This window comes from Aythya ferina (genome assembly GCF_964211825.1).
Source record: "Aythya ferina genome assembly, chromosome: 15".
In the NCBI taxonomy this organism is placed as follows: Eukaryota; Metazoa; Chordata; class Aves; order Anseriformes; family Anatidae; genus Aythya; species Aythya ferina.
Window position 1 is genome coordinate 17,032,929 of NC_140314.1, and position 12,287 is coordinate 17,045,215.

General features: G+C 36.6%; 1 protein-coding gene across 9 annotated transcripts in view; it reads left to right on the forward strand.

Moving 5' to 3' along the window:
- CLEC16A (C-type lectin domain containing 16A) overlaps positions 1-12,048 on the forward strand; it is an 87,865-nt gene extending 75,817 nt beyond the window's left edge. For 4 of the 9 annotated variants that reach the window (XM_084536553.1, XM_084536554.1, XM_084536552.1 and 1 more), the window contains 2 exons: positions 1,249-1,368; positions 5,467-12,048. In XM_084536553.1, coding sequence (XP_084392679.1) covers positions 1,249-1,368; positions 5,467-5,837 — 491 coding nt within the window. In that variant the 3' untranslated portion in view covers positions 5,838-12,048. Of the gene's footprint in view, positions 1-1,244; positions 1,452-4,429; positions 4,468-5,466 lie in introns of all 9 variants that reach the window. The other 5 variants (XR_014698158.1, XR_014698159.1, XM_084536557.1 and 2 more) reach the window with 5 other exon arrangements.
- Positions 12,049-12,287: the final 239 nt, after the last annotated feature.

Consider the following 12,287-nt stretch of genomic DNA (forward strand, 5'->3'; position numbering starts at 1 on the left):
GAAATGTTGCTGTGCCTAGGGTAAAACTGTTCTCTTGCTAGGCAGACTTTATAAGCTTCTAAGCTTAGGATACGGTCTTGCCTTGGCTGCACTTGCTGGAACCATGCACTTCTGGAAAGTACTTATTTTTATATAAGCCAAGGATTAAGATAAAGAAGCTGTTACTGTAAGTTAGCAGTCTTATATATATGTAATGTCATTCACAATTTATTTCATCACTTTTTAAGTTGCCTAAAGCTTTAAAATGCAATTGGCTTCTATACTTAAGAAAATGTTTACACAGGAGCAATGGATATTGAGGACTTGAGAAAGCATTGATCTTCTATGTCACTTAAGCCATATTTCATGCTTCTGGCAGATATTAATGGGAAATGGTCTAAAATAAGCACAAAGAGCTGTGCCCTGTTGCAGAAAATAAATTGGATACCAGTCTATAAAATAAAATACATGTATTCCAGAGAGTGCTTAAGAACAGAGAGCCTGTGAGAGCCTGTGAGAACAGTGCCTGTCATCTTACTGAAACCATCACAATTTCCTCTGTGATCAGTAATGTAAACGTGTTGTGAGCTGTTCTCCAATGGGAGTAATTTTCTAATTAGCTGAGGAAGTATTTATGTTTCTAGAAAGTTTCTTTCTATAAAACTTTCTACACACTAGGCATCATCATCTTAACTGCTGTTATCTTTTAAAGTGCTGCATTTGGCTTTGTTATAATCCAAGTGTAATACTTCACTTTCACATCTTAGATTAGTAGTGCTGAGCAGTCTGAAGTAGTCACCTACCCAGGAGAGCACCTCATGTAATGTATTGCCAATTGGAATCAGAAAAATACTCTATCACCAGAACGTGCAATGGAGAGGTTTTCCTAAGGTTTTTAGAGGATGTGAGTAGATCATAATGCAAATGCATACCAGTCCTGTGTCAGCGTAAGTGCTGTCAGAATTGCCAGATGTAATCCAAACTGCATTATGTACATATCTAGATAGGTAAGCAAAAATAACTTCATGTAAGCTCACTTATTCCTAAATAAATGAATGAGTTAATTCTTCCAGCTGCAAAAGTAATTCCAAAACTTAAAAAGACTCAGGTGTCAAATTATGTGCAAGATATCAGCAGTTATGAATGTGTCCTTGTCATTTATTCTTGTTGCTACTCTAACATTTATCCTTTGTCTTCATTCCAGTTTCCCTTCCTTGTTTCATTGTTAAAACCTTGGTATGATATATTGATGTGTTTTCCTCTAGTAAGGTCTGGCAGGAAAGGACGACGGCGGGTGTTTAGTCTGTCGGAGGCTGACAGTCACGGTGGACACTGGGTTTAGGTCTTCAAGCAGCAGCTGCAACCGAAACTCACGCAATATCAAATCAGGCAGGTTCCTCCCTAAGATTTGAAAAGCCCATAACAGTTAATAGAGCATACTTGGTTTCCATGCTTGCAGCAGTGACAGCAAGGTAGGAAACTGAAGAAAAGCATCATAAATATTTGACTGTACTGGTTTTGGGGAGAATTGTGCAGCAATAATTAGCTGTTTCTGAAAGTCCTACTTACAGTTTCTCCCATATTTCTTGGCTGTCTTGCCAAAAACTGAAATTCTGCTTACTGCCAAATGATCTATCAAGCCTCCAGCTTCAAAGCAGCTATGTCTTCATCTGCACAGGGGCAGTTATGGCTGTAGTGGAATTTAGCAAGCACAGGCTTCAGAATGGACGGTTATTCAGGTAGCTGACTGGCAGCAGGAAATCTATTTATAACTCGGGTAAAATGAAGAAGTGTTCAGCATAAGACTGTCCTTGGACTGTGATGATACAAGCTAGCTTTTTTTCTGTCATCACATTTGGGTAGATGGCTTTATGGACTGTTTAATTGTCTGCCTGAAGGAGTGGGGAGGGGAAGTAGATACAGAAAGGATGGAAATAGACCTCATACTAGATTGTCACTTACATAACCTGTGTTAACTTGAATCTAATTTATATTTTTCACTTCCATGGCATAAGCAGTTTTTATTCTGTTAATACTACGTAAACATCCTTTCTCATTTTTAGACTTTATTTTGTGTCTTTTCCCTTAGTGTGCTGTTACTTATATTTTTGTTATCCTTTCACAGTATATTGCTGTACGGTTTAAGACATTTTTCTGTAGACTGTATTCATTCTTACCTCTTTCTTTTCTTTTCTGTCTTCTTTCCCTAATGACCATCATAACATAAGTTAATATAACAGAAGTGGAGCGATTTTCTTCTATAGTGTTACCAAGGTTATTTTTACAGGAGTGTTGGGAGATAAAAAAAAAAAAAAGGTTGCTGAGCCCACCACAACCAAAGATAGCTGGTAATGTCCAGTGTCTTGCAAAACAGTGCCCTGAAAGATAGCTGGTAACGTCCAGTGTCTTGCAAAATAATGCCCTGTTTTTTAATCTTGTTTGATACTTAAATTCCGTATCTGGCTTTGTTTTTTTTTTGTGCCTGAGCATTCCTGCTTAAAGTTGGGGAGAGGTAAATAGAAATATTTTTTCCCATATTAGATGATAACTCCTTGATATTTAAGACTAAAGTATGTCTTAGTGATTAGTGAAAATGACATTTCTTTTTGTTCCTTCTATTCAAAGTGAAATGGAAAGTGAAATTTGAATGGAACCAAGCGTTAGGGGTCTAAGTTTTTTTGAAAGCTACGTAGTATTTTTATGTCCAGTATAGATAGAAGTTCCAAATAATGGGTAAGGAACTTAATCTCCTAGTATATTGGGTGTCTTGAAACTTTTTTGAATTAGTAGCTTGGTAACTATCCAGATTTTAGAGACAGATGTTTTTATAATAAGCCCTTCTTGAGCTTTTTTTCCAGCTAGGGCACATCTTCTTTTCAATTCTTTATCCCAGTTTCAAAGACTCAGAGAATTCAGGTCATACATAAATGTGTTTATCTATTTGGATCCTTTTCTGAATTGTCTGAGTTCAAAAGGCTTTCAAATTTTGAGCCTCAGAGGTTTCCTTATTGGTAATCATTGCTCTGAAATGATGTATTCAGTTAAGTGGGAGATGTTGTACATGAAACCTTACTACATCAAGAAGGTGCTCTTTTTTTAATACCTCTTTATTTTCCAAATTATCATTCTAAGATGCTAGATCTCTGTACTCCATTTAGTTTCCTTCATCTATAGTCTGATTATTTATTTCTTTCTGTCATTATATCCAAAAGATAGGGGAGATAACTCATCTAGCGCAAGCTTATAGCTCCAGTTTCAAGCTAAGTATACACCTGAAGTGCCCATTGATCCCTGAGAGTCTGGTCACAAAGATGCAAGTGCCACTCTCACAGTCCAGAAGGGATAGTATATTGTAAAACAGTAGCAAGAGCTGTTGACCTTGTCCAGAATATTATTTTTTTTCTCTCATTTTATATTGATACTTGCTTTCTGCCCCTACAAGGACTAAGTGGCAGTTGGCTACTCCCTGGTTGTTTTGGCAGTAACGCTGTGCTGGGTTACAGCATATCTGTCCCTGCTGCCGTTTAACGAGCAGCTCTGACAGCAACTAATGGAATATTGAAAGTAGGGGAGAGAGAGAGAGACTGCTATCAATAATAAATAAAACAGACAAAATAGCATAGAGCTCTGCTTTTGTATTTTCTATTTATAAAATACTGTAGCTGAAATACTAGATGCTCAGTTTGTTCTGCTTTTACATTTTCTGATATGTTTTTATCTTTTTTTCTGAATGCATTTTCAGACTTTTAGATATAAACTTTATCAACACCAGATTTTTTTTTTATGTAGTCATTTTTCAAATATTTGTTTGCTTTGTTGTATTGAGAAGGGAGCCACTTTAACAGTCATTTATATCCTACGTGGAAGGATATATGATATATATGATATATATATATCATTTATATCATATATATCATATCAGAAGAACATGCATGTCTGTCAGAATTTCAATGAATGAAAGTTATGAGGAAGTCATCCTCCCAAAAGGAAGGGCTTCTCAGTGCAAGCCTTGAATCACATTCCTGTTATCAATCACCACATTTTCACTAAAACTTCTTGATAGCCCAAAAAAAACCCTGCAGTTACTTTGAATTTGTCCTTATTTTCAAAAATAACTAGTGATGTCCTTTTTGTTTAAAGAGTTTGCTTTCTTTAAAATAAATAAATAAATCTAAGTTTCCTTTTCCTTAAAGGGAGAAGCTTTAGCCACAGATTCAGCAAAAAATGAAATCAAGTGATTTTCTGAAGTGAGAATACATCTTTGTTTGGGGTTATCTTACCAGAAAGGTTAAAAAAAAAAACAAAAAAACAAAAAAACACAACTGTCTCTCACTGTTATCTTACTGATATCTTACTGTTGATACCTTACTGATATCCATTCCATTCTAAGCTCTGTTTTTCTTTTCTTCTTCCTTATATTCATGTGCTTTTTTGTTTGTTTGTTTTACAGGAATAATTGGAATCATATTGAAACAGAAATATTCTAAGGTTGTCATTGTGCATTAAAAAACAATCTTAGCTTCTGTATTCACTACATTGCCTTGTAGACTTTTCTGCAGATGCCTGTACACTTGAACACATGCTGATTTTTAACAAGAGCTCTAAATGCCTTGAAGCTGGATACCTGTTAACTTGAATGGCATCTATTACTCTAGCCTGAAAAGAAAAAAAAATAAAATTGTGTGGGCATACTTGCTCATATGAGGTGGTACCCCCTGATCCTTTCTGTTTATTATCCATCTGAGCCAAATAAGCAGTTCTCTCGCTAGTTACAAGGATTTTAAGGAAAAAAAAATGGCAAAACAAGTAGCTGTTAATGTTTTTTTCACTGTATGGGAAGGGCTACCAGCATATCAGGTTTCTGTGATATGCGATGCCTTATTGCCAGTTTTCTCCATGTTGTATGCTCCATACTTATGAGCACAAAATTTCATAAAACAAAAGCCTGTGTAAAAACAGGTTTATTTTGCAGCACCTTTCAGTTACAGTATGCACATAATTCTCCTTCCTGTTGTTACATAGTTCCACTTTCTATGGCTAAGATGTCACTTCAAACTGAATGCAGAGAATGGAATGAGAGAATCACTTCCAAGTCTTTGTAAGAATAGGTCTCCTCTTGGGAAAATTAGTTACATAGGACTTCTTTTCTGTTTCTCAAGAGCTGCCTGGTATGGAGTGGTTATTTGTTTTAGTCTATACTAAATTCTGGGGAGGCTTTCTTATTCTTCTTATTCTTCTTCCCCTCTGTTTCCTTTCTCTAGGAATATTTATGATATTGCTGTATATTGCAGTATTAAAGATGTAGATTTTCTGGTTCATAACGTGAACCATTATTTATTATTGCTGGCATAATTTAAATATTGTGCTTCATAGAACAGTTTTCCACCCAAGTATTCTTAAATACTCATAAGCAAAGTACACTGATTTAATGAGCAATGTCTATACTAAGTGGAATATTGATTGTTTCTTGGTGTTTTCTTTCAATAGATGACCCTTCAGCTCCAGAGCAGCCTCACATGACCGTTCCTGGTCAGATGATGATGTCTGACGAAACTCTTCCAGCTGTCTCAAAGTCTAGCAAGAATGTTGTAAGAAACAGTGACATAGAAACAGCAAACCTGTCCCCTAGCCTGATTCCTGCACAGCAGCCCACGATATCGTTAATATCAGATGATAACACAGATGCACTAAGTGTAGAGTCACTTACACTGGTCCCACCGGTTGATCCACACAGTATTCGTACATTCACCTGCATTCCTCAGCCACCTTTGCCATCTGAAAGTGAAGTTGACATGGTAAAAGAGACAGAGGAAGAGTGGTGTGACTCAAGCCAACCTGCAGACTGTGATAAAAGGTGAATCAAATTCTTGATTGGGAGCGCAGATACTTCTTGGAGCATCAGAGGCTATGGTCTGCAAGAAGAGCCCCACAGGTGAAGCATGTGGGCAGTTTTTAGGACAAGCATCAGAAGTTTGGCATATTTAAACTGGAGAAAAAATCTTCAAATCTGGATTGGGTATCTCCACACTTATTTCTGATATACAAGAATGTGAATGTACTTCAGATCACCTACTTTATTATAAAAATAAAGCTCCAGCTGCAGTAACTAAATTAATTGTAAAAGGTCTACAGTATGATGGCAAAGTGAAGAAAATTTTTGATAGCTGGTTCAGGATGATGTACCGCTACTTTTTTGAAACTGGAGACATACCCACTGACAAGGAAAAAAATATATATATATACTATAGTACAGACATACCACTTTCATTTGATTCATGAATGTTTTTTTAATCCTGATCTCTTTCAGTTTTTGTAGGCCTGTATGATACCAGCAGGCTTGGCCCCTTTAAATGTTGTATTCATAGGTTTCCAAACTTCAATATTGTGTTTTCCACATGTAATATTTTTCAAGGTTTTATTCAAAGCAAGATACATCTCAAAAAAAAAAAAAAAAAAAAAAAAAGCTTTAAGGTAAAACTCCGAAATTTAATGTGACAACTGCTTATGCAGATTAATGTAAGGGATTTTTGAGACTTTTCCAGTCTTTGCTTAACCAGCTACAGAGGGATGAGAAGTATTCTAAGAGATTGCCATAGCTTGTGTGTTCACTGCTGACAGTCAAATTGCTACACCTCTGAGGAGTTATGATGTCTTCTCTACTGAAGGACGACTGGAAGCAGACAGAAGCAGTTTTACTCTAAAGAGGCTAGAGTTTTTTGTTGTTGTTGGCATGTGGGTTTTTTCATATTCCTGTAGGAAGTAGGTCCCCACATCTAACCAGTAATTCCTTTGCAAGTCTGAAAATGAACAGGAATTTTTTTTCCCATCTGGGAGATTATCACTGTTAAATGAAATTACAATATAAAAGTGTTTGTGACTTTATACTTGCCTTACCAAATTTACCTTTTAGATCCTGAATCTGAGTTGACAGTAAGTAGAGGAAGATTGTGGAGTAAAGTTTGTAGCTTTATGCTGACTTTATATGAAATTTAAAGTTAATGGAGTTCAAGCTTTCTGATCAATTTCCACGTGTGTTCATTTAAGCTAGCAGTAAGATGAGCAGTGTTTCATTATTGGTCTGCACATAACACTGAATGCTCTCTGGCTCTCAAAGATTGAAGTCTACTATTTACTTTACTTTGTATTCCAGTCATCAGTGCCATCTGTTTCCTGATTGTCTTTGTGAATATTGATTTCATATCAAATAGGTGAATCTGAGGTTTTTTACCTACTTTTCAGTCCTTCCGTATCTCTTCTTTGCTGTCAGATGGAATGCTTGAATTGATTTTAAATATTATATTTATATGAGATTGAATAATACGCAGGTATCACTTTGCTTGTTTTTCCATCTTTTCCTCTGTGTAATGATTTAATCTTTGAAAACCATGGATATAGCATGGCTGCTATTGAAAGCCAGCATTTTTTCTTCCATTATCAGCTTTTGCATGCAGCTTTGTTCTTTTCTGGTTTTCTGTGGCTTCTGCTTCATCTCAATTGAACTAGCCACTATTCTGACCATTCCAGAATGGCTCAAACTCTAAAATGAAGTCTGAGTCTTTAGCACTGTTAAGGGTGTGGGAGAATTCAGCCTTGCTGGATTAAGAGGCCACTATTAATTTTTTTCATGTGCTTGGGGTAAGTTTTCACTGGAGGTACTGTTGTGGCTAATGTACACATACCTGAACAAGCTGAGACATCAATAGCAATTTGGGCATAAGGAACACATAAATATGTTTTATTAGCTTAACTTATTGCGGTCTAGACTTTCTCTAGCATGTTGCTGCATTGCTCTGTAGCCACAGTAATAGTCTAAAGACCATTATAAAAAATGATTCCTTGCTTAATTTGAAAGTATTTTGTTAGTTGTTAACTTTAACTCTTCACCTAGATTACAGAAAATGCAACTGTAAAGGCCTAGTTCCCTTAATTAAAATTAATTTTAGACAGAAAAGCCTTGATCTATCTTTATCTAATGTAAAATTCAGTTCTTGCAAAATGAGGAGTATGCACAAAGCAGCTTTTTAAAGGGCATGCATAATTTCACCCTTGAGTCATACTGCACAAGAAAGGGATGTAGGGAAAGAAAGCCGACTGTTTTTCATTGCCTTGGAGTGGCTTTTAAGTCCCATGACCGGTTGTCTACCAAGAGCTTCACAGGAAGCAACTGAGATGCTGTTAGTAGGAAAATATTAAGGCATATGTGTATTATACAACTTATATTCTCCATGCTGCATTAGGAGACTTAATAACGTAAAAGTTTGGAAGTTACTGAAATATGTCATCTGACAATCTTATCTCTGCAAGTATGGTGTTATTAATCTACAGTTCCTCAAAGAGTATCATAATCTGTCTCTTATCAGAAAAACTCAAGGGCTGTTTCCTTATCCCCCTTTCACTGTAAAAAGGAAACTTAACCAACCATCAGCACCTTAGCCACAAATACAATTTCTTATCTAAACAAAAGTCAATTTGAGTCAAGGTAGCATCCTTCTTTTTAACCAAACCCAAATACCAAGTTAGAGCTGAGAACAACAGCTAAATGACTGACCATTCAGAAGGCTCACTAATTCAGCGCAATGCTGCAGAGAGAAGGGAAGGAAACAAGAATCGCTCTGAAATAAATTCACTAATGGTCCAGAGCAAAATGCTGGAATTTTGTGTGATGAATTCGTAGCGTGTTTGTAGAGGCTATGCCTTACCTTCAGCCATACTCTATCGTATAAAACAGTTCTGTTATTCCCTTTTTTTTGAGGAGATGCACCAAAGACACCAGGGCATAATAAATGTTACCGCATTATTTTGTGCTCAGTCTCATTTTATTAAATTTTACCAAGATGTGACTCGTTTAACTTGTTTAGCTATGTGTTGCTGTCACTGTGAGGTGTCTGCCTCTTGCAGGTCGCCTTTCTGTTTTTGTCATCCCATGGACAGCACTGGATGAGACTTGTGCTTTTTCCTTGCGAAGGGCACATGGGATGTCTGTTTGGCAATCTAGTAAAGAAAAGAGTGGGAAGGAAGCATTAGTGGCCAGCTCTAACGTCCGCCTTGCTAGTGAGTAATGTTTGCTGTGCAAAACTTGTGTGCAAGAATTGGCTTTTGCAGAAATTCTTTGGTACAGGAATAAACCAAACATTTATCTTCCTGCACTATTTTTTATGAGCTATGTGGATTAAGAAATTCACTAGAAATGTAGTCATATGTATACTAATACTGGAGACTGTTTCATGTGAAATTGTGAATTATACTGTAAAGACTGACCTTGTTTGTACTCTTTGCAGCTAATTCATGATAAACTAATGTTCTGAATTTTGTTCCTTAAATTAAGCTGGGTTTAAAATATAAAATTACACCTGTTAAAGTGACACCTCAGTGTTCTTTGCTTTACAACACAGCTGGAATTTTCCTTGAAGTCACTTGAAGAAAAAATGTTAATATCTTCCAGAATTGACTTACTGTCTTGAAATGCTCTTGCTAAAGTACAGGTATGTGGCAGTTAAAGACCTTTATTGCTTCTCCAGAATTTAAAACTCAAAGCTCATTACTATTCAGAGTTTAAGTCAGTGTCCTACAAGTTTAGGTCAGTCATGCAGCTCTTTGCCCCCATAGCAACAGAATACAGGGGTAAATAATGTTTTCTTCTGGGGATTTGAAGTATTTTTGTTGGTAAAATTTTAAAATTGATGGTTAAAGTACTTTCCAGCAAAATCAGCAATCCTTAGGATTGAAGTTACTGAGATTTTTTTCTTATTTTGCAGTAAGATGCCAGTAGCTAGAATTGCCATGCGTGCAGCAAGAGGCCATGGCTGGTTACGATGAGCTGGTTACCACTGAGCTATAGGAGTTCAAAACCTGCCTGGCAACTGATTGTCATGCTACTGGTAGGAAATAGACTTATTTTTCCTCATGAAGTAAATGAAATGTAAAATTGTATGCTTGAAGACATGGGTAAGCTATCAGCCAACCAGGTCAAACTGTAAGTGTGAAGCCACTCCATGGCATTTAGCACTTCAGTCACAGGGTGTCTGTGCTCGTGTAACGTGTCACTCTTTTCTGCACAGGTATTGCAGGTAAATACACCATAGCCTAATGAAGTTTTGTTGATGTGTATGTCCTACTCTTCCAAGAAAAAAAATCTTGCTAAGTATTCACATGTTGTCTTCACTAAGCAGCTTGAGTTAAATGGGGAGTTGCTTTTAGAAGAGCATTGCACAGGTAGCTGTCAGCTAGGAAATTGAGTCTTTTGGTCCTACAGCTGAATCAGAGATTTGGGAAGAGACAGCCAATCGGGACATCAATGGGATCTGGGCATTTTGCCTCAAAAGTGGTATGTCTCCTTGCTAAGTTTCCTACTCATTTTCAGACAACCAAACCTTAGGCATTTCTATGTATTTTGGAAGTTCAGAGCTCTTCTGTCTGTCTTCTTGAAAGAGCCTTTGGGTACATCACTGTTTACCCATCTCTGGCTTAACTTGGTATTGTTCACCTGGCCACTGCACTTTGAGGGGTTTTCCTGCATTCACCTGCTCTGCTCTGTTGTTTCCCAATGTTTGCAGCATGAATCCCAAATGCGTACCAACCCTCACTGCCTCCTGCAAAGCAGGTGGTAATCCAGGCAGGGTGTGCAGGGTGGGGGTTTGCAGGAGGTGGGCAGGGGATAATGCTCGGGGGGGTTCTGCTGTTCAGGGTTATTTGAGCAGCAAGAGGTATGGGAGATGCAAGTCTGAATTGAGTCTCAAACAGAAGGTTCTTTCATATGGAAAAATATTTTTATATTACATTTGTACAGAATTTTCCCTATTTTGATCTCTCCAGATTTTTAAGGGTCTGCACATTGCTTAAACTTGATTTGTTTTGCAAGATGATCTAAAATTTATTTTAGGTTTGCTAATGTCTTTAAAAATGTAAAGCTAAGTTTTGCATGTCTAATAAACGTGCACTGTGGCGGTATCTGTTTATTGTTTTGCTAACTAGAATTTGTTAATTCTTAATGAATATGAAAAACTTGTCATTGTTGTGACTGTCTCAGCCTCAATGAATGTGTGGAGTGTGTTTATTTAAAAAGGTAACTAAAAAGGGCTTAAGAAGCAAGCAACTAAGAATACTCGATGATACGAAGTTCAGGCTAGTACATAGTGTTCCCAGGATTCTTTTAAGAGCATAAGATACATAGACTTTTTCATCTTTTTTTTTCTGCTACTTTGGTTATGGGTACCCACACTAATGTAAAGCAAGCTTAAGACATAATGGCCATCTGATACTTAAGTCTCTATGAGGAGAGAGTCTGAGTTTTTGTGTGTTTAAGACTAATGGTGACAGGAATAGTTACAATAAACATGAAGCTAATTTTGAAAAGGATTGAGAATAGCTTCAAGCTTGCCAATTCCTTAGAATTTCTAGGAGCTTTGGTTTGCTCAGTGATAGCACCAAGAATAAATGCAACAAGTTCAGGGGACCTGCTGGAAGCATTTTAAGCTTTAACTTCAGGCATCTCCATTTGTGAATGTGTTTTGATATTTTGTTGCAAACTTTTTACTTCATTTTGAATTGTTTTGCTGGTTTTGATTATTTTAAGTGCAAAGGGAAATGTATTTTTCTAGAATAAATGTATCTGGGCTTTGAATAGTACGTAAAGCATTTAATGAATATGAAGGTCTTTCCTCTTATGAAATATATTTCAAAAATGTCTGAAATGTACTTCATTAAAAAAAAAAAAAAGTCCTGAACATGTACTTACATTTAAAAGGAAAAAAGCCCAAACATGGGGTGAACTGAATTCTGAAATGTCTTTTCTACAGGCAATAAGTATTAATTATTTAATGTAAGTTATGTTAGAAATTTGGAGTAAATGTGACAATATATTATGTTAATTTAAAGAAAAAATGTAAATAAGTGGGAAGGGAGTGAAATTAGAAAGCATTCTTGTATGTCTCTGAAATCCAGATTTATATAGCTGAGTTTGTATTTGCTGGCATTAATCATATGTCATGGCTATGGAAAACCTGGGCAAGAATGAACAATTGATCTTTCTTTGTAAATGGAACTTGGCAATAAAAATGGTGTTACTGAAAACTTCCCCTTCATGTTGTGTCACTGGATTTGATGCGCATCCAATAACAGTGAAATGCCCAATTTGCAGAAGTGTACCCGTAAGAAGAATGGTGCATGTGAGTGTTAGGCATTCTAATCTTTAAGCTGAAAACTGAAATAGCCAAAGCATTTTTGCATTGTGTATGCAGGAAAGGCAGCATGTGAGCGAGAGCAGAAAAGAAGCCTGTATAGGTGATGGAAAGTAGACGAGACCAAGGGTT